Below are 19,804 nucleotides of genomic sequence, written 5' to 3'. Positions count from 1 at the left end.
GGGCAGCTCTGGTGTGACAGGGACAGAGGGTCTGGCGGGGAGTGGTGGATTCTGGGTGGGTCTGGCAGGTACCAGAGGGCCCGTCAGGGAGACCCTTAATTCCAAGGAGGAGGTTTGGGTGGCTCCCTCCAGGCTCTGGTGCAGGGATTGGGAGCAACGGCTGTGGAAGGGCTGGCAGGAGGGTGGACACCCAGGGCTGGGCTTGTCAGATCTGGCCAGCAAAGGACAATGTCATTCCCCGCCCTGCCCCAGGGCCCCCCTACTGAAGAACCACCTCACAGCTCCTGGACACAAAATTTTAATGCCATTGGGCCTCCGTCTCCCTACGCGCACCCTGACTCCATGCGGATGGACAGAGAGGCCGGGTTCAGCTGCGAGCCTGGTCGGGGCCTCCTGGTTGGAGACCCAGGCAGCTCCAGGATCCCTAGCCCAGGCTCTGCAGGAAGTCCACCAGCAGGTGCTCCGGGAAGCCAAAGTCCATTTGCAGCAGCAGAAAGCCCTGGAGAGAGCAGCAGGCTAACTGGCCCCAAGGCCACCAGGAGGCACTGGGCGCGCCCCTCTGCCCGTCTCCCCAGCAGCCAGTCACCCCAGGGAAGCTGTCTAGGGCTGCGTCCCCAGGAGGTGGGACCGTGCACTCACATCACGAGAGATGATCTCGGGGTTGATGATGTCGAAGAGGTCCAGGCCCTTGCTGTTCATGAGGGCCGTAAATGCCACCTCGAGCCCTGGGCATGGAGGGAGCCCCAGTCAGCTCTTCTTGGGGAGCAGGCCCAGCCCCAGGCTTGTGGGAGACGTTGGGACAACATTCTGTGAATCTGCCCTGCTTAGCTGACCCTGGGGAGCAGCCGTCACTCCCAGGCCTGCTCTGGGGGTCTCGCCTCCCCTCACTGAGCTTCCAGGTGCTCTTTGCCACCACACAGAGCAGTCTCCCCAGCAACCCAGCTCAGTCCACCCCCCATTTTAGCTCCATGATACAGATGGGGAAAACTGAGGCCAAGAGAGACCGAGACAGTCAGCCAGGGTGATTCCTGTTTCTACTCTTCTCCTCTTGAACAAGCAGATATTAAAAAATGAAGACCGGCCTGTCCTCTATGTTCATGGGGAACAGGGCACAGAGCTCTCTGTGCCGGTGTCTCAGATTCCACCATTAAAGTCACTGCAGAGGGACAAACATCCTACAGTGTCAAGGTCCAAAGGGAATCTGGGGACCATCAAGCTGACTTCATTTCATAGGAAGGGAAACTGAGGCTGGGCTACGACAAGGTCGCACCCTCCAGCTATCAGGCCCAGCCTTCTCTCTGCCATTGGCAGTGGGCTCAGCCACCATGTGGGTGGCAGTGGTAATGTCCTCAAGGGGAGCCAGAATCAGGGGTCCATGCATCTGAACAGGTCAGTGGCCTGCATTGCCACCAACAGGGAGAGGTACCTTAGGGAAGGGACGCAGGACCCCTAAGTGTCATGGCTGCAGAATCAGAGGCCCCGGGGGCTGCCTGGGAAGGGGTGGGGCGTCTGCACTCCACCATCTGAGAGGTGTGGGGACAAAGTCAAGTGTGACCTGCACCTCAACCTCTCCGCCTGGCCACACTTACGAGTCATGACCTCAGGGATGCCCACCGTGGAGACCATCGACCACAGGAAGTTCTGGAAGGACTTGAACTTGCTCTGTCAATCAGAAAGGCCCACGGTGAGTGCTCCCTGGGAGCCCAGCAGTGACCCATGGGTGGATGGCCACACAGTCCACGTGAGCATTCATCCAGGTGCCCAAGAAAAAGGACATCCCAGCCAGCCCTCGCCTCCTGCCTCCTTCCTGCGAGGTCCTTCCGAGGCCCTGGGGAGGGCGGGGGCTGTTATCCCATTCACAGGGGAAAACTGAGGCCCAGGGAGAGGCCCCATGGCCAGGACTCTCCCGCCTCCTCAGTCCACACTACCACGACCCCATTTCTGCAACATGAGAGCTCTCCCCGCAGACACAGCAGGGAGGAGGGTCACAGGTGACTGGGAGGGGACATCCGGGCCATTTCTTTGGGTTTCGTTGGCTTCATTTAGGGACCTGTCCCTGCTTTCTTCGAGGCATTAGGCCCTACAGACTTATCTCCCAAGCCCACCTACCTCATCGGTGCTGGAAGTAGACTTGGGTTGAGTCCTGAAATCAAAAAGAGATGGGAACTGGGCCCTCGGTTGGGCTCCTTGATGGAACACCCCCCAGAAAAGAAACCCTAGGAATCTAGGTGCTTCTGCCCAATACTTAAGGCCCTCGGTAAGAAAGGCCTTTGGAATACTATCCCAAGGTTTGCCATTTCAGCCGGGCACGGTGGCACACGCCTATAATCCCAGTGGCTGCAGCAGGAGGATGGCCAGTTCAAAGCCAGCCTCAGCAACTTAGCGAGTCCCTGAGCCACTCAGCAAGACCCCCTGTCTCTAAATAAAATACACGACAGGGCTGGGGATGTGGCTCAGTGGTTAAGTGCCTCTGGGTTCAAACCTCAGTACCAAGAAGAAAAAGAAAAAGATTTTGCCATTCCAGATGCCAGACCTTAGCTCAGGTCTCCTCCCCTCTGCTGGGCCCTCCGCCATTCCCTCCCGTGGTGTCTCTTCCTCCTCATCTAGACTCTAGGGAAGGTCTCTCCCTGTGGCCGAGCCGGAAGTCTACACTTCCCCCCAGGACCCAGTCCGCCCCCCCACCCACCACTGCAGAGTTGGCTGAGCTGCTGCCCCCTCCCCTCTCTGCAGCACCTACTGGAGATCCAGGAGGTGCAAGGACAGCTTCTTCTTGGCATAGGAGGCCTGGATGGTGGTGATGATGTCCTGGGGAGAGAAACCAGATCTGCTGTGAGCCAGGGGCTTCCCGAAGCAGAGAGCAGCCCTCCTGTCTGGGGCCCCGCCTGCACGGGGCAACCAGATGGAGAGGTGTGGAGAGCTGGGGTCCCGGGATCCTGGGGTGGAGCTGAACTCCTGGTCTTCTGAAAAGAGCGGGAAGGCCGGGCGTGGGACCCGGGGGCAGAGGGCTTGCGCAGCAGCTCCAGGGCCTGTGCTTCCTCCCCAGCATCAAACCCAGGCCAAACCTGCGCAAGTCCCCAGCACCTGCAGTGTTGGCCCAGGACCCCGAGTCCCGCTGGCACTTCCTGTCCTGGTTTCTGATTTACCCATCCCCAGTCTGCTCGGGCTGGTTAGTCAGAGACCACAGAGGAGCAGGACTTCCCCGTGCGGCTCGCTTCTTCCACCTCCAGAGTGAAGCTGCATCCGGGCGCCTGAGGATTCCTCTGCCTGCATTTTCACACTTTGGGCGTCAGACACACCAGAGTGCCACTGCTCCCGTGTGGTCCGCTGACCAGCAGTGTCAGCACCAGGAGGAGGATCGTGCTGGAGATGCAGACTCTCAGGCCCTGCCCCAGACCTACCAGCAGAGACCCTGCAGATGGACCCAGGAATCTGCTTTCATAGCCTCCCCAGGGGATGCCCACGCCAAAGCAGGAGACCTGTGGCACCAGGCGACTCTCAAGCAAACTGATGTGGAGCTGAAGTTGTTCTAGCACTTCCTGAAGCACACATTTTTATTTTATGGTGCTGGCCAAAAGTAGAGGTTGTCACCATTTGACGCGGTTATCCCACCTCTCGGCATAAAGCCATAGGACTTAAAATCATCCTACCACAGTGAGGCAGCCACATCAACGTTTATAGCAGCCCAAATCAAAATAGCTAAGCTATGGAACCAACCCAGGTGCCCTTCAAGGATGAATGGTAAAGAAACTGTGGAATATAAACACAATGGAATATTACTCAACCATAAAGAAGAATGAAATCATGGTATTTGCAGGTAAATGGATGGAACTGGAGACTCTCATGCTATGTGAAGTAAGCCAATCCCCCAAAACCAAATGCCAAATGTTGTCTCTGATAGGTGGATACTAACACACAATATGGGGACCGGGATGGAAGTTCACTGGATTAGACACAAAGGGAAGGAAGGGAAGGGAGTGAGGATGGGAATAAGAAAGACAGTGGAATGAATCAGACATAAATTTCCTATGCTCATGTATGAATTCACGACCAGTGAAACTCCCCATCACGTACAACCACAAGAAAGGGACCCTAAATAAGAATAAGTCATACTTCACATATGTATAATATGTCAAAATACACCCTGCTGTCCTGTGTATCATAAAAAGAACAATAAAAACAAAGTAGAGGTTATGCGGTCTTTTGTTTGGCGAGCTAGTTATTCTCTGCCTCTGCCCATTACGCTGTGAGCTCCATGCGGACCACAGGGCCTGGCCCAGAGGAAGAACTCAATAGACATAGTTAAAAATCCATGAATGGATGAATGTTCTGGGGCTGCAAAAACTACTGATTCAGTAAAAATGTGATGTGTGACCTTGAACAAATGACCTGCTGTTTCTCCCTTTGAAGAGGCCTCTGTCTGGTAAAGGGGTGGCCTGGTGGATCCTTGGGGGCAGCTCCCACCAGGGCCCCCCGTGGGTCACCTGCCCTGGCTCTCTCCTGGCCCCTGGAGAGCTGGCCAACACTTATTTCTGGAAAAGCCCCCTTCAGCTTCACCTGATCCCACCCTGGCTGACAGATGATGTTCACTGCCAGATTCACAAGTAAGAAGAGAGGTTTTGGGGTGGGGGCAGAGACAGGAGAGGATTACTGGAAAAGTTGGGGGGAGTGAAACAGGATACCCGGGGAGGAGGTGTTTGTTGTGTTTGCAAAGATTCTCTGCTTGACCAAAATTCAGGGAGGCTCCAGAACCTTCTCCTAGGACCACGATGTGTTGCCTATAAATGAGTTTTTGCAAGAACACCGCTAAACCAGTCTAGCAAGAATCCCCACCTTCAGTATCTGATCAGCCTCATCTTTGATCTGGTTTCTGATCCCCCGCGTGGTGTGGCCCTCGGGAAATCTGATCACTCTGGACCAGCTTCAGCAAGAATCCTGTCAGGTCCCTTTCCGGTCCCAGCTCCTTAGGCCAGAGGTCCCCTCTCAGGGCACCATAAGACCCCCTGCGGTGGTCCTTGTCCTTATCATCCCTACAGGCTGAACAAAGCCTTCGCTTTCACAAGTATTTCAAAAGTATTGAATGCTTTTTTCTCGAATACTCTGAAATTTTCAGATTCTTCAATAACAATAAGTAAAGAAAATGAGATAACACAAAATTTTAAGAGATTTTCAAAAAGGTAAATACCACATGCTCTCCTGGACTGGCTCTTGGTACAGAAAAGGGACATCAGTGGAAAACCTGGTGGGAGCCCGTCTGGAGTCTGGTCCTGACAGTGTTCCACACTCAGGGCTGAGTCACAGCCCATGGGGTGGGTTCTGAGAGACATCAGCCACAGGGAAGCCAGGAGGACAGCGTGACCCCTCTGCATGTCTTTACAACTTTCATTCAAATCTGAAATTTTTCCAAAATAAGAGGTTGATAAAAAATAAAATACCAAAGGGAACTCTGCTCCATTTGTCCCTTGTGGGTGGCTGAGGGCAAAGTATTGTCAGGGAGTGTGGTTCTCTTCTTTAGATTTCTCTATTTTCCAGGTTGTGCCTGTCTTATCTTTATCTTTAGTTTCCAATGTACTAAGAAACTTTGAGAAGCTGGGTGTGGGGGCGCACGCACGCCTGGAACCCCAGCAACTCGGGAGGCCGAGGCAGGAGGACGGCAAGTTCAAGGCCAGCCTCAGCAACTTAGTGTGAACTTGTCTTAAAATAAAAAGGGCTGGGGAGGAAGGAAGGAAGGAAGGAAGGAAGGAAGGAAGGAAGGAAGGAAGGAAGGAAGGAGAAAAGAAGTATTAAGGACACAGAGAAGAACATCAGGGATCACATGGAGTTTTGATTCCTTATCTACAATCACAAAATCAAATAAGCTCTGCAAACTGAAAGCTGTTTTTGTTTGTTTGTTTTTTAAGTGTGTGGCCAAAGCCTGGCTGTCCCAATGGGAGGCCTTAGATAGTGTATTTATCTTGCTTCTTTTGAGCATCCGTCCCTCCGTGTGTGTGGATTGTGGGGTTCCCCCCGCCCCGGCCCCTCTAGAGTGTTCCTCTCACCCACTGCGCTGCTTTTCTAAAACACACAAAGTTTTGAATCTGGAAATCCACGTGGCCTAATGGATTTGGGAGGAGGAACCCCCGGGCCTGGCGTGCCACGGAGCCACACGCAGAGGTGGGGAGAAGGATTTGGAGACGCTGGAGACGCTGTTCCCTGCCCTGGATGGCCAGGTCCCTGCCCCTCCCCCCGCACCCACCTCACCTCTTCAAACGTGTGAGCCACAGCACTTTGGCCATCCGGGTGGGGGAAGAGGAATTTCACCACCACGGAGGAGGTGACCATGACGCCCTTGTTCTGACAAGCGATCTTGGGCCTCTTGGGGCAGTAGACGATCACTTGGGTCTGGCGGGTGGGGATATTGCCGAATAGCTGTAGGAGACAGGGGTGGGGGACAGGGGCCATTAGAAGAGCTGTCACTGATGCCCTTAGTGAGGGATGGAGCTGACTCCGGTGTCCCAGGGCTGGGAAAAGAGGAAACTGCTGGGGCAGAGGCTCCGGCCCTAGGCTGGGTTCCAACTCTGGAAACCTAAGCTGCACCATTTCACAAATCTGCCAGTTAACTGAAAAATTAAGACTCTTGTCTCTTCTGACCGTTGGGTTTTTTTATCCCCCGTGTGCTAGTGAAGCTGTTCCTTGCCCTGTCCCCTCTCAAGGGTGGGAAGGACGCCTTGGCTTAGCCTTTGTGCTCCCGGCTCTACCTGTACCCTGGGGATAACGGTTCCTGCCTCAGAGGACGGTTATGAGGATTAAATGAGATAATTCAAGAAGGAGCTGAGACTAGGCCCTGCCACACAGTGACCCCCACTTCAAAAAATATCCATGGACTCCCCACTAGGCTTCATCCCTGGGCCAGAAGTATAGTCACAGCAGAGAACCAAACAGACTAGCAAAGCTCAAATTTATCAGATGATTCCAAAGCTAAATGCAAAATTTCAACTGAGAGGCAGTTTAAAGGAGAGATGGACCAGGTTGTGGCCCCAAAGCCCTCAAGAGGAGATCTGATCTGTATCCAGGAAGGTGGGAGAGGCCTTCCCTGAGGATGAGGAGGAGTCAGATGGGACAGGGGGAGGGAAAACCCTTCTAGACAGAGAGGATAGCACATGCAAAGGCCCTGTGGAAGGTGGCTGGCCAAACAAGGACTAGACAGGTGGCGAGTGAGGCTGGGAGTGGCGAGTAGCCAGAGGTCGGCTGCACCTGCCTGCAGAAGGAGAGCCCGTGGGACTGGGCTCCAGGAGACCTCCACCCGGGAACTCAGGGACCCAGCGGATGCTTTACAACAAAAGGTTTTATTTAATACATGGCCAAGCTCAAAAGAAAGACAGGGCCAACCCCAGGTCTCAGAGAGGGAGGAATATTGTAAGGCAAAGCTATAAGCAGTGTGGCCCAGAGAGTTAGGATGTGGCTCCAGACCACACTGTCTGGGTTTTATGTCCTCAGAGAGAGAAAGAGCGGCAAGAGGCAGAAGAGGAACCAAGTCATTTCCACTCAGTGAAAAGGAGACTAAAAATCTTCCCTTGTTCCAGAATGTCCCGGGGAGTGTCGGAGGGAGGCGAGAGATGTCAATCAAAAGGCTGAGCCAGGCTCAGCAGGACTGAAGGATGATTTATATGGCAGGGCGTCCTGAGCTGTGTGATTATGTCACATCCAAGACTAACACGTAACGTAGTCCTGGGGTTCCTGGCAGAAATAAATACCAAACCGTCTTCTTAGGGAATTTAGGTTCATCCAGGGCACAGTCTGTCCATGGGAAAATCACATTCCACCAAAGACGAGCTTGTGGACAGACAGGAATGGCAATCCACACAAGGAAACCACCCACCATGAGGGGCCGCCAGCAAACCCAACAGGCAGCAGGGTGAGGACCCCAAGAATCGGACATAGTAGAACAACCTGGTGGAAAGTCCCAAGAAACTTTTTAAAAAAAATGATTAGAGGAAAGAGCCCCCATGAAAAGATGGCACTCTGGGGTGGGAGAGAAGGAAGATTTTAAAAAACAAACTGAAAAAGTTATTATAAATAAAAGTTATTGAGGTTAAGATGGAAAACTCAGTGGGTGGATAAATGGATATGACCTAGCTGTAAAGAAAATTAATGAATCGGAAGAAATGTCTGGAAAAACTATCCGGAATTTAGGAATTTTGCACAGAAATATCAAAAGATGAAAAAATTCGTCAGAGTAACTAACAGATATAGAAGATGGAGAGAAGGTCCAACCTGCGTCTAATTCAAGGAGGCTAGAAAACAGAGTAGAGGAAATAATTGAAGAGATGGAGACCGAGCCGTTTCCAGAGGTGAACCATGATGCTGTGTCTAAAACAACTAGGTTGAGAGTAGACAGGGGCCAGGCAATACGGGATCCTTGAGGCCAGCACAGAGAACCTTGCCATATCCCGCGACCCTGTCCTTTATCTTTGATGAGTTGTGAGCTGGCAGGAAAGTGATCAGTTTTACTTCTCCAATAGCTTGTCCTATTGACCTCCTTAGAGAACAGATGGTCAGGGGTATCGGGATGCAGGAGGACTCCCTGCAGAGGGAGCCTTCCAGGGGGAAGGTGGAGACAGAGAGGTGGACAGACCCTACCAACAGTGAGGACATCTGATGGACAGGACTCGGGAAGGGGGAGGAGGGAGGGCAGGGGCACGCCAGAGGCTCCGAGCTGCACACTTGTAAGGAAGCGAGGCATCTGCAGGGCTGGGAACACAGCGGGGGGGGGGGGCAGATCTGAATCTCAGAAGGAAGAGAGGTCATGTCCACGAGGACAGCACGAGGACACAGGAAGGAGCAGGTGGGGGGAGGGGCTGGAAGCAGGAAGCTGAGGGACGAGTTTCACTGGGGCCACTGCCCAGCTCTGGGGAAGTAGCACAGCAGTGGTCACCAGGCAGACACTGAGTTGGTGAGGACGGGGAGCGGGTGGCGGAAGGCTGGGCGAGGGGCAGCTGGAGGCTCAAGGAAGGAGGGGGATGAAGTCACTGCCGTGGGCGGGGCGGGCGAGACCAGAGGCTGGGGGCAGTTTGCCCAAAGACAGCCAGGGTCTGCTCAGGCTAGGGACCCGGGATTCACAGTGGAACCTCCCATGGAGAGAGGGATTGTGGACATCATTGCCACTCGGCAGAGCAGGCAGAGGCTGTGACCCCCAAGGAGTCTGCCCGAGGTGGGCTTTGGGATCAGGGATGACCAGTGGCCTCATCCTCTTGCCAGGGCCCTCCGAGCCTGGGGTGATCCTGGGCGTCCAGCCTCCCGCAAGGCCCTGTGGCCTGGGTAACAGAGCACGGTCCTCGGGGCCGTGACAGCTGGCTCTGAGCCAGCTCTGCCATTCGCTGCATTCTCCTGTGTGTAGATGGGGACCATGGCCGTGCCTCACCCCAGGGTTGTCATGAGCATGGCAGGATGTCACATGCAGAAAGGGTCCAGCTCGGGGGCCCTGGATGGAGCTCAGGCCGAGCTGTCCTGGTCACCACTGCTGCTGTGGCTGGCTGAATAGGGACTTCTGAAGCAAAAGTACAATCGGGGTGCAGGAGACAAGCCCCAGCAGCAGGGCAGTTACCTCCAGAAACATGTCCTGGTTGGTGTTGAAGCCGTGGGTCTCCAGCACTGCCTGAAAGAGAGGGGGGCCAGAGATGGCCAGGGGGTCAGTCCTCACAAGGAAACTGGGATGGGGTGAGGGGCCAGGGCCTGACCCCTCCCCAAACTAACTCCCAATCCCCCCCACACACACATGATCTGACATGCTCTGGGCAGGTGGGGTGCAGAGGACCCCTGACCTGACTGGAGGCCACACCATCTACATGACCTTGGGGGAGTCTCTTCCCTCAAGGCTTCAGTTTCCCCCTGAATTCAATGACCGGCATCGACTGGGAACCACGTGAGCACTTCTGGTATGGAAGAGTGCAGACTTGGAGCCACCTCGTCCAAGCTGTGTGTTCCTGGACAAGTTACCTACCCTCTCTGAGCTTCGTTGTGCTTTTGTTGTTGGAAAATGGAGGTAGTGAAAGTACTTACCCCACAGAGTGAGTGCAGCCAAAATACTTTCAACACAGATAGTAATGGCAGCTCACGTTCATGGCTCAGTTCCCGTGTGGCAAGCATCTGCCTATTTATCTACTGATTCCTCAATTGATGGGTCAATCCACCCAAAACACAGTAGGTCCTAATCAATGCTGAACTTCAGGGTCATGGCTGCAGGCTCGGATGGATCCTGGCTCCTCTGGTGCCCCCAGAATCTCCTCGGTGCTCCTCCGCTGTGGTCACGCATGCCACACACCCACCCAGGGACATCCCGGCAGCCACCTGCCCCTCACCTTGAACTCCTCCCCGGTCAGGCTGAGCCTGAGGCGTCCATCCTGGAAGGCGGCCTTGGCCAGGGAGTCGAGGACTTGCTCCGAGAACCAGAAGTAGAGCATGCGGGTGTCCCCCAGCAGGCTGGGTGAGAAGGTGGGCAGCGGGAGGTCCTCGGAGACGTTCTTGTAGATGAAATGACCCTGGAGGAAGCGGGGGACGCTGGCTGCCCCTCCCCTGTGTCCCTGCTGGAGCGGCTCCAGGGACACTGCGAGGAGCCTGGGGAACCCAGCCCAGAGGAGCGTGGGGAGCTGAGAAAGAGCTGCCCCTGGCCGGCTCCCAGCCCAGCCTTCCTCGCTCAGGGTTCATCCCGAGGCTCTGCTCTGTTCCCAGCACCGGGCGAGGTGACCCAGCAGACGTGTCACCACCCTCAAAGCCTGACATTCCAGGAAGGACCTCAGGCAGAGCCGTGGTGGCCCTGGGCCTCTGTGCTCTGTGACCAGGACAGCTGGCCAGCCTGAGCGCCAGTCCTGCACCTTCTGGGACCAGGGGATAGACAAGGAGCCCCACAAGTGGCAATCGGAAGTCAGGCCCCTGCCCGGCATCTGCTCCTCTAGCCCGCAAGGGGTGAAAGGGCTTTGTGGGCGGCCACAAGCTCCCTGAAATGCTCCTTCGCTCACTTTTCTGGGGACAGGCTCCATCACAGACAGGCTGCTGGTTCTGTAAACCCACCACTGCAGAGTTCTGTGACACCCCGTCTTTGACCAGGTCACAGCGGCCTGGGGTACACTTCTCTGCTTTCCTTGCAGCTAGGTGTGACCATGTGACCGAGGTCAGGCCACTGGATGTGAGCAGAGTGTGGGGTGACCAGCCAGCCACACAACGGGGCCTGCATGCCCAACAGCATGGCGCTACAACCCCCTGCGCTGCTCGCGGTAGCCACTCTGAGCAGGAAGTGAACGTCTGAGGGTTCAAGCTGCTGTTATGCTGGGCATCTTCGTTACAGCAGCAGAACCTAGTCCTAAGTAGCAGGGGTAGAGCTTCCCCAGACGCCCCAAGGGGCCTTGGCTTCTCCACACCCAGTGGAGGATGCTGGAAGCCAAATAAGCCTTCTAGAAGGAGCTGGTGCTTTTTGAGGTCCCTGGGAGGGGAGGGTGGTCAGCACAGAGGGTCAGACACAGAAGCTACCCCCCACCCCCGCCTTGCCACACCAGGGGACACCTGAAGAGGTGCAGCAGAAGGATGTGTGGCTTCCCCAGGCTGGGGGCAGTGTGACCAGGACACAGGAAAGGACTGAGGCTGAGGAGCATCCAGGAGGGGAGCCCTGCCAACCCCACCCCCACCTTGTGGTGTGACTCCAGGTGGGCTGCTGTGATGTCAGGGGGTCCTGTCAGGGAAATATCCACCCGGATGTCTCCAGAGGACAGGATGCTGGCTGCGGGGAGAGAAGGGCAGGCTGGAGCCCAGGATGGGAGCTGCCTGGTGCAGGGGTCCCCCAGCCCCCCACAGGAGCCCCCCCTCCCGCCCGTGCTCCCGGGTAAAGTGGGTCCTGGGGGCTCTGGGGGCACTTTTCATTCTCTTTTCCCAGCGCCTGTCCCTCTGGAGTCTGGTGGCTCCACCGACAGGAGTCCTGGACGCTGGAGCCCCAACCTGCCCTCGGGGGCTCGTGGCAGGAGCCAGGAACCGACCTCGCGGGTTGGTGTCCTCACCCCCAATGGCACCATCTACCCCAGGGCTGTGTCTTTGTGGGGTCAGGGGTCAGCAGACATTCTCTATAAGCCACCAGAGGTTAAGTGCCCACTACGATCCCAACTGTGCACAAAAGTGGCCACCCCGCAGGTGAGTGGGCGTGGCCACGTGACAATCAAAACTTTACAAAAGCAGAGGGTTATGATGTCGCCATTGTCTCCTGCTGTGTTTCCCAGCAGGGAGCCACAGGGACATCGCCATTGTTCCCTGCATGTTGGGCTTGGGGCGCAGGGCCCGCCCCCGTGCCTCCCTGGGCCTGCGTTCAGCGCCTTGCTGGGGAGACCCTGGGCCGAGGCGCCCCGTGGGAGGCCAGCGTGGTCCCCCGCCCAGCTCCACCCTCACCCTGTTCCCGTCCAGGCGCAGGGCCAGGGCTGGCCACTCACGGCAGGCCGGCAGCCGGGATGCCCACCATGCCCCTGGCACTGCCTGAAGGCTCCCCTCCCACCACCCCGCAGCCACCCGGAGGGTCCCCTGATCTGGGGTTTCTCTGTGACCGCAGCTTCCCTGTTCACTGAGCACCTACTCGGTGCTCGGGACTCATCAGCTGGCCTGGCGCAGTGGCTGCGGCAGCGGCGGGAAACCACTGCAGGGCCCATGCCCAGGTGCCTCTCCTCAGCTTCTGAATTGGGGGCCTCGTGGGCCCATAAATCAGTAGGATGGGGATTATGGTTCCCTCCTCCCCGGGTCACTGGGGCGGTTGTGTCAGGAAGAGAAAGTTCAACAAACAGCCTGCTCTCCCCGCGCGTTCCTGGGGAGCACGGAGCTTCCCACTCTCAGGACACTCCTCCTCTTGTCTTGGGTGCCTTCTTGGGTGCCCAGGGATGTTCCCATCCGGCAGATGACAAAACTGAGGCCTGAGTCTGTCCTTCCTCCCTTTCCTTTTTTGGAACTGGGGATTGAGCCCAGGGGCACTCTACCACTGAGCTACATTCCCGGCCTTTTTAATTTATCTTTTTGTTTTGAGACAGGGTCTCACTAAGTTGTGGAGACTGGCCTTAAACTCGAGATCCTTCTGCCTCAGCCTCCCCCATGGCTGGAATTACAGGGGTGCACCACTGGGCCCAGCTAAGTCCTCTCTTCTCCACTGCAGAGCCATGGGAGCTGCCCCTTAACCAGAGCCCCACTGGGATTGGAGGGAAGAGGCCCGGGAAGAGTGGGGGAGTGCTCCATCTCCATCCTGCCCTCCTCCTCCTTATCTTCTATCCATGTTCTTGAAATGTGTTTAACACTGAGCTTGGTGCTTGGGGTACAGGTTGCTGATTAGGGCTGGTGATGGACAGAGTTCTGTCTTATGCTTCATCCATACTTTTTTTTTCCACCTGATTCTCATAGTCACTCTGTGAGGTAGGTGCTATTGTCCCCTTTTTGCTAATGAGGAAAATGAGGTTCAAAGAGAGGGTAAGTCCCTGGCTCAAGGTCACACAGCTTATGAGACTGCAGCTTCAAGGGAAAGCTACTTGCCGTAGCCACACTAATCACCAGTGCCAGAGCCAGACAGGGACCAAGAGAACCAGCAGGGGAGTGACTGTCCAGGATCACACAGCGACTGTGGTCATTTTCTGTTCCCACCACTGCCTTCTGAGGCACACAGACAGAACTCACCGGCCCTTGTCTGGACAAAGTCGGCCATGATGTTGGAGATGGCATTGATCTCTTTGCAGATCTGGGGTGGACAGGGCAGGCAGCTTATCAGGCAGGGAACTAGGCCAGAAAGGAGGCAGGGTGTGCCTCCCTCAAGCTGTGTGTGGGTGGCAGTGCTGGGAATGGGCACAGGGGCCTGGCTACCTTGGGAAGGTAGGAGGGGCACCTTCTCAGGGAAGGCAGGAGGGGAGGTGGGTCTGGCTCCCAGCCCCGACTCCAGATGGCAGGTGCCACAGCTGCCCCACTCACCTGCCCCTTCAGGACCAGCCTCAGGGTAAAGGAGATGACGTTTGTGAACAGCTGCTGGATCCAGCTGGGCCTGAGGTAGTAGCAAGAGCTAGTGAGCCTCCAGCCGGTCCTGAGCGTCTGCCGAGCACCTCCTGAGTGCGTACCTTTGGGTCTCTGCTGGCCTCAGAATCCTCAGAGAGCTCAGGAGGTGGGAATTATTGTCCCCAATTCACACTGAGATCACTGAACCCCAGACATGAGCTCAGACATGAGCATGAACCACATCATCACCTCAGAATTCCTCAGGAGGGCCCATGTCATGTACAGGGTCCAGATCCATGCATGTGTCTGCTCCCCAGACCCCAGCCTCCAGGTCTCTCCTGCATTCCAGGTTTGAGACTGGGGCCTCCCTGAGCCTCAGTATCCTCCTCTGTGCAATGAGACTATTCCCAGCTCCCTGACAGAGGAGACTGGCCAAGACAAAGAACCTCTCAGGTGAGGAAGGAGGAGCTCAGGTCCTAGATCAGAGGATGCTGCTCCCACCCTGCAGCGGCGAGCTGTGTGTCTGCAGCGGTTACTGAGCTTGGCTGCAGGTTAGTCTGTGGTTTGATGGGGGTGACTAGGGTGTAGGACATGGAACGTTCCTGCCTTCCTAACCCCAGGCCTCGGTTTACCCATATGTGAAAATGGGGGTAATAACAGAATCTGCCTCCTAGCACTGGATTGGGTGAGCATCAAATCAACTCAGCGAAGCATTCACAATCACTCTCGGCCCTTAATGTTCTCAACAACTGCTAGTTCCCATTCTTGGAGGTTATTTGGATGGGGAGGGACTGAAAATGGCCCCACCCAAGGTACCGATGGCCCCAGGTTGGGTAGTCCACAGGCATGCCCTATGGGGGACCCTGGAGGGGGCGCGGGCACACCAACAGGATGGAGTGCAGGAGGGAATGGGGTGCAGAGGTGGGGATAGGGGCGCCGGGGGCCGTGGACTTACTCATGCTCCGCTTGGAGGTGCAGGAGCAGCTTATGGAAAGACAGGTGGCAGTCGGGGGCACTGGTGCGTACTCGGCCAGAGTCAGAGGCTGCAGAGAGGCCCCAGTGTCACATCAGGGCAGCCTGGGCTCCTGGGCAGTGCCCACAGGGTGCCCAGCCCAGCTAGGAGCCCCTTCAGCTCCAGGTGCCCTGACCCTGCAAGCTTCCCCGGTTGGGCCTCCTTCCGGCCTCAGAACCTCCGACGGCCCCACCTTCCCTTTCTGCTGAGACCCACCCCTGGAGCCCGGCCTCCCTGCCTCCCCAGAGGGAGCCCGACGCCTACTCAGCTGGGTGCTGATCTGGAGGTCCGTGGAGGAGTCGATCTCGAAGTCAACAGAGTGATTGACGCTCAGTCTGCAAAGAGCCAAGGACCCAGGACCCTCATCCTGCCCTGTGACACTGACAAGGGCCCGGGAGGGGGCAGGTCAGCTGAGGGGCGTGCTTACCCCCAGGTGCTTGTGTAACCGTAGCTCAGGGTCCCCCGGACGGTCACTGATGCGTTCTGGATGGAGATGTCGATGGACCTGGCCTCCACCAACTCCACCTGGCTGCTGGCCATGGACAGGTGGCCGATCTGGATGCTGCGAGAGCCACGGGAGGGAGGGAGGAAGGCCATGGCAGGGTCAGGGAGGGGCCAAAGGGGACGCTGTGGTTATGACAAAGCTAAAGACCTTGAGGCAGGTGGGGGGTGCCCCTAGGCCACCTGGGTGGCTGCAGTGTGCTGGGAATCAAGAGTCGGGAGGAGAGATGGGACACGCCACCAGGGAGGACGGCCGGAGATGCACCTGGGCACAGTTGGAGATGGGGGTGCCCAGGGCCCAGGCCTGGGGTGGCCTCACAAAGACAAGGAAAGAGTCTCCCCAGCACGGCCAGAGGGAGCCCAGCCCTGCTGACACCTGGATTTTTAGCCCAGTGCGACCTGGGTCGGATTTTAACATAATAAACACGTGATGTCTGAAGCCACCAAACTCTGGGGATTTGTTATGGCAGCCAATAGGAAATGAGAAGAGTGGGCCTCAGCAGGCCCGGAGAGGGGAGCCAGGCCTTGAGCTTGGGTAGGCAGGACATGGTGAGAGTGGGGCTCGGGAGCACCCTGAGGGAGAGACAAGGATCCAGGATGGTATTATCCTCGGTTTACAGAAGGGGAAACTGACCCCCAAGGCCTCACCGAGAGTCCTGCAGGCACCTTCACGCTCCTCCCGCCCTTGCCCAGCTGCAGGGCCTCTCCAACCACCGGCGGAGGGAGCTCAGGGGTGGACACCGGGCTCCGCCCCGCCCCGCCCCGCCCCGCCCCGCCCCGCCCCGCCCCGCCCTGCCCTGCCCTGCCCTGCCCTGCCCTGAACCGAGCAGCGCCGCCAGCGCCCCCTGGCGGTGCTAGGCGCGCACCTCCAGGCCCAAGGTAGACCGTCCAGCTCTCCAGCCGTCCTGCCTGGGGTTGGAGCCAGTCCCACTGCCCCTCCCCTCCCGGCCACTCACTTGTGCAGACCATAGTGGACTCGACCGAGGAGCATCATGGCCTTCTCGCCCGTGATGTCCGGGTAGCTGGCTCGCTGGAAGGCCGTCTGGATGACCTTGGCCGTCTCCTGGTTCACTAGAGGGGACAGTGCAGGCCGAGGGGCTGCAGAGCCAGGTCGGCCGTCCAGCTCAGCCTCAGCCATGGCTCAGCCTCTTTGGGATGAGCCCCCTCCCCACAACAGGACTCCAAGCTGAGGGGCATGTCAGGTGGCAATTCGCAGAGGACACAGAGAGCCCTGACCCTGAGCCCAGCCAGAGATCTTGCTCACACCCTCGCTCTGGATCCTAACACACAGGCACCCCATGATCCTAGTCAAAGTAACAGCCCCAGCCCAAGCTACACACTGACTCCAGCTGTACCCTGACCTGCTGGGAACCCCCTTCCCAAAACAACTGAGTCTATAATCCTGGGTCTTACACTGGAGAAATTCTGTGTTAGAGGTCATATCATTGAGCCTCTCTGTTCCCTTTTTGTAGTAAGCAAGAGGCTGAGGTCCAGAGAAGGCAATGAAGTCAACCAAGGTCACACAGCAGCAAGTGACAGAGTCTCACTTGCCTGGGCTTCTGCTGATGCCTAACTCTGGCCATAGAATGACTTTCAACACCAGCTACACACTAACCCAAACTTTGCCCCCAAATGTGACCTCCCAAGAAGGCCTTCCTCTGAACCCCAGAATGACTGGGGGTCCCAGTCCCAAACACGAATCCCATGCCTAGCTGTTAGCCCCCGGGCGGTGTCCGTGATGGTCCATGGTCACTTGTGGATCTACCCAGGGCAGTCTGGTCCTTTGAGATCTTACTGGTTTATTAGGATAGTGTCTTTTCCCAGCTCCACGATCTCTGTGACAAAGGTCCGGGATGGCATCCCCCTCCTTTTGCAGAAGGGGAACATACCTTCCCACCAAGGAGCGTGAAGGTGAGGTCAGCAGGGAGAGGAGAGCCCCGCCCAGCCCCTCGCACAGGGCTCTGCTCTCTCTGGGCTAAGGTGCAGCAGCTCTGCCCAGGGCTGGCCCCTGACCACAGGGGGTGTCCTTGAAAAGCCCCCTGCTGGGCACCCAGAGGCCTGGGGGGAGGGGTGCTACTTACACACCAGGAGGGCAGGCTTGGTGATGCGGCACACAATGCCCGCCTGGCACGGGGTCCCTCCGGAGCAGGCATGGGCACTGCCCAGCAGGGCCAGGGTCAGGAGGGCTGCAGCGAGCATGGCTCCCGGTGGCTGCGGCGAGTGGCCCCGTCCACACCCGGCACAGCTCCTAGCTCCTAGCTGCCCAGCCTCCACGGGACGTGAGGCGCTTCCGGGCAGCAGGGTCTTTCTGGCCTCCTTCCTGTCCAGCCCCTTGGGCCTCCTCGCTGGACCTGGGGCCAGCGCAGCCCTCCTCTGCCCGTCTCCCCACCTGCCCCATGTCTGTGACCCTCCTATTATCTGGATAATATTATATTATCTGGATTATTGTTAATATCCTTCCTGGAATTCATTCTTTTGACTTAAGTAAATGAATCCAAGAACAAATGTCATCTCTCGATGGCCACAAACAGAAACCAAAATACAATGGCCATAAACGAGACATCCAGTTCTCGCTGGATACCTTTGTCCTACAGTGACCCAAGCCAGAGGCCTGCTGTTCCTGCCAACCAGGGAGAGCATGTGGGGGAAGGCCAAAAACTTGGCATTGACCTTCCTCTTGATGTGACTTGAAAGATTGAACTACAACCCCATCCTCCATCTGCAGCCCCCAGCCCAGTGGCCTGTGTCTCATTTTTTGGGATATTCTGGTTTAGAAATCTTTGCATTTAGCCTCCCTTTTGTCTTAAGCAAGAGTCTAAGACACAGGGAGGCCAGGAGAACTGGCCATGGTCACACAGCAGTGGGTGAGAGGGCGTCTCCAGCCTGGGCTCTCTCTTGAGCCCCAACTTGGGCTTCCAGGTCTCTGCCCCTCCTTGGGGGTTCTCAGCTTCCCCCTATCTCCTGTCTTTAGGGTCGGATTGCTGAGGGGCTCCCCTAGAGGGCATCCCTGGGTCCCCAGGCTGCCTCCCAGCCTCGATTTTTGTGTGAGCAATGACAGTTGCCTGGAATCGGATTCTCCTGGGTGTGGACCACCTGGGTTCCCGGGGTCCCCTGTCCTGGGCTTCAGGGGAAGGAGAGCGGGAGGAGCAGCTTCTCACGGCCACACACACTCATGCTGCAGCTGGACAGACCCCTGCGAGGAGGGCCCAGGAGGCCCAGTGGCAGGTGACACACAGGTGACACACAGCACAGTGGCAGGGTCTGGGGTGCCTGCCTCCGGGGCACAGGGAGCCTGTCTGGGGCAGGGTGGGTGCACGGGCACTGGGAGAGCCCCGGGCTCTTGGTACTGAGCCTGGGCACGCCCCCCAGAGGCATTGGTGTCTGGGAAGACCTGGGTCTTAGAAGAAAGGGCTGGGCTCTCTGGTTTCTGGGTTTTGTCATGCGGACGTGTTATCTTTCAAAAGTTGCACCATACAGTATTTTACCCACATCCGGGGCCAACAAGTCCCCTGTGACAACTGGGATCAAATGACTGGCAGCTCCTCCTTGAAGCCCAGGGAAAGGAGCCAGGGCGGTCAGGATGGGCCTGGCCTCACACCCCAAGGGAGAGCCGGGCAGGGTGGACGGAGTGGACTCACCAGCTCCTTCTCAGAGGGTCCCCCAGCCTGTGTCTGCTCCCAGTCAGGAGCATGTACGGAGCAGGCTGCGCCCCCACATGTCCCACAGCTCAGAGAGGTTAGTCTACTTCACCGGGACACCCAGCCTTGGAGGTTTGTACCCAGAAAAACGACGAGCTTTCCCCTCAGCTGAGGTCAGGTGTCCACGGGTCTCCGGGGTGAGGGCTGGAGGGCAGCCATGTAGCCACACCCTATCCGCAGGCCTGGCGGGACCTCCCAGGAGCTATTGTCCCGCTGCTGTTCCACTCCCGTGGCAGGGAAGGGCGATGACCGGGAGTGCCCCGGCCAGTCCTGGTGGTCAGCCACTGGTGGTCAGCGGGGAGGCGAGGAAGCCAGGAGGAGGCCCCACCCTCTCGCGCAGCCTGGCCAGGGGCCTGGCACTAGCTGGAGTCGCCCACAGAGAGTGGGTCAAGAACAACGTCCGAGCCACCTCCCGCCCAGAGAAGCCGGGACCCTGGGCCTCGGACTCAGCAATGATCATAAAGGTATCAGCTCTTTCCAGCCGGGCATTTTGGGGTATAATCTACTTTAATCCTTTTTATTCTTTTTAATCAGTTTTTTATGGTGAAATTAAATTTACCATTTAATTAAAATGACCGCGTTGATCATCTTAAAGTGGGCACTTCTTAAAGAAGGTGTTTAG

The 19,804-nt window shown here is 57.0% G+C and overlaps 1 protein-coding gene across 2 annotated transcripts; it reads right to left on the bottom strand.

Moving 5' to 3' along the window:
- Positions 1-282: 282 nt before the first annotated feature.
- On the bottom strand, positions 283-17,863 carry CETP (cholesteryl ester transfer protein). 2 transcript variants are annotated; one of them, XM_081273772.1, is made up of 16 exons: positions 17,566-17,863; positions 16,441-16,555; positions 15,411-15,545; positions 15,248-15,318; positions 14,927-15,014; positions 13,951-14,020; positions 13,663-13,723; positions 11,655-11,746; positions 10,335-10,514; positions 9,581-9,631; positions 6,238-6,405; positions 2,738-2,805; positions 2,110-2,143; positions 1,590-1,662; positions 640-725; positions 283-499 (listed from the first exon to the last, which is right to left on the bottom strand). In XM_081273772.1, the coding sequence occupies exons 1-16, from the start codon at positions 17,681-17,683 to the stop codon at positions 425-427; spliced, it is 1,485 nt and encodes a 494-aa protein (XP_081129898.1). In that variant the 5' UTR covers positions 17,684-17,863; the 3' UTR covers positions 283-424. The 2 variants fall into 2 exon arrangements, 1 of the variants encoding a protein (XP_081129898.1); XR_014019596.1 differs by lacking the exons at positions 283-499; positions 640-725; positions 1,590-1,662 and adding an exon at positions 4,831-4,918 and having other exon boundaries at positions 2,129-2,143.
- Positions 17,864-19,804: the final 1,941 nt, after the last annotated feature.

This window comes from Spermophilus citellus, assembly GCF_964194105.1.
Source record: "Spermophilus citellus genome assembly, chromosome: 18".
Taxonomy (NCBI): Eukaryota; Metazoa; Chordata; class Mammalia; order Rodentia; family Sciuridae; genus Spermophilus; species Spermophilus citellus.
This window is presented reverse-complemented; position numbering and strand designations above follow the sequence as displayed.

What these genes read in the sequence shown, in the direction of transcription:
- CETP (XM_081273772.1), bottom strand. Translation starts at nt 17,683, where the DNA reads ATGCTCGCTGCAGCCCTCCTGACCCTGGCCCTGCTGGGCAGTGCCCAT. An exon ending in CACCTCCAAGCGGAGCATGA is followed by an intron (nt 14,021 to 14,926) that starts GTAAGTCCACGG and finishes CTACTACCTCAG; the next exon opens with GCCCAGCTGGATCCAGCAGC. An exon ending in CCGAGATCATCTCTCGTGAT is followed by an intron (nt 500 to 639) that starts GTGAGTGCACGG and finishes TGCTCTCTCCAG; the next exon opens with GGCTTTCTGCTGCTGCAAAT.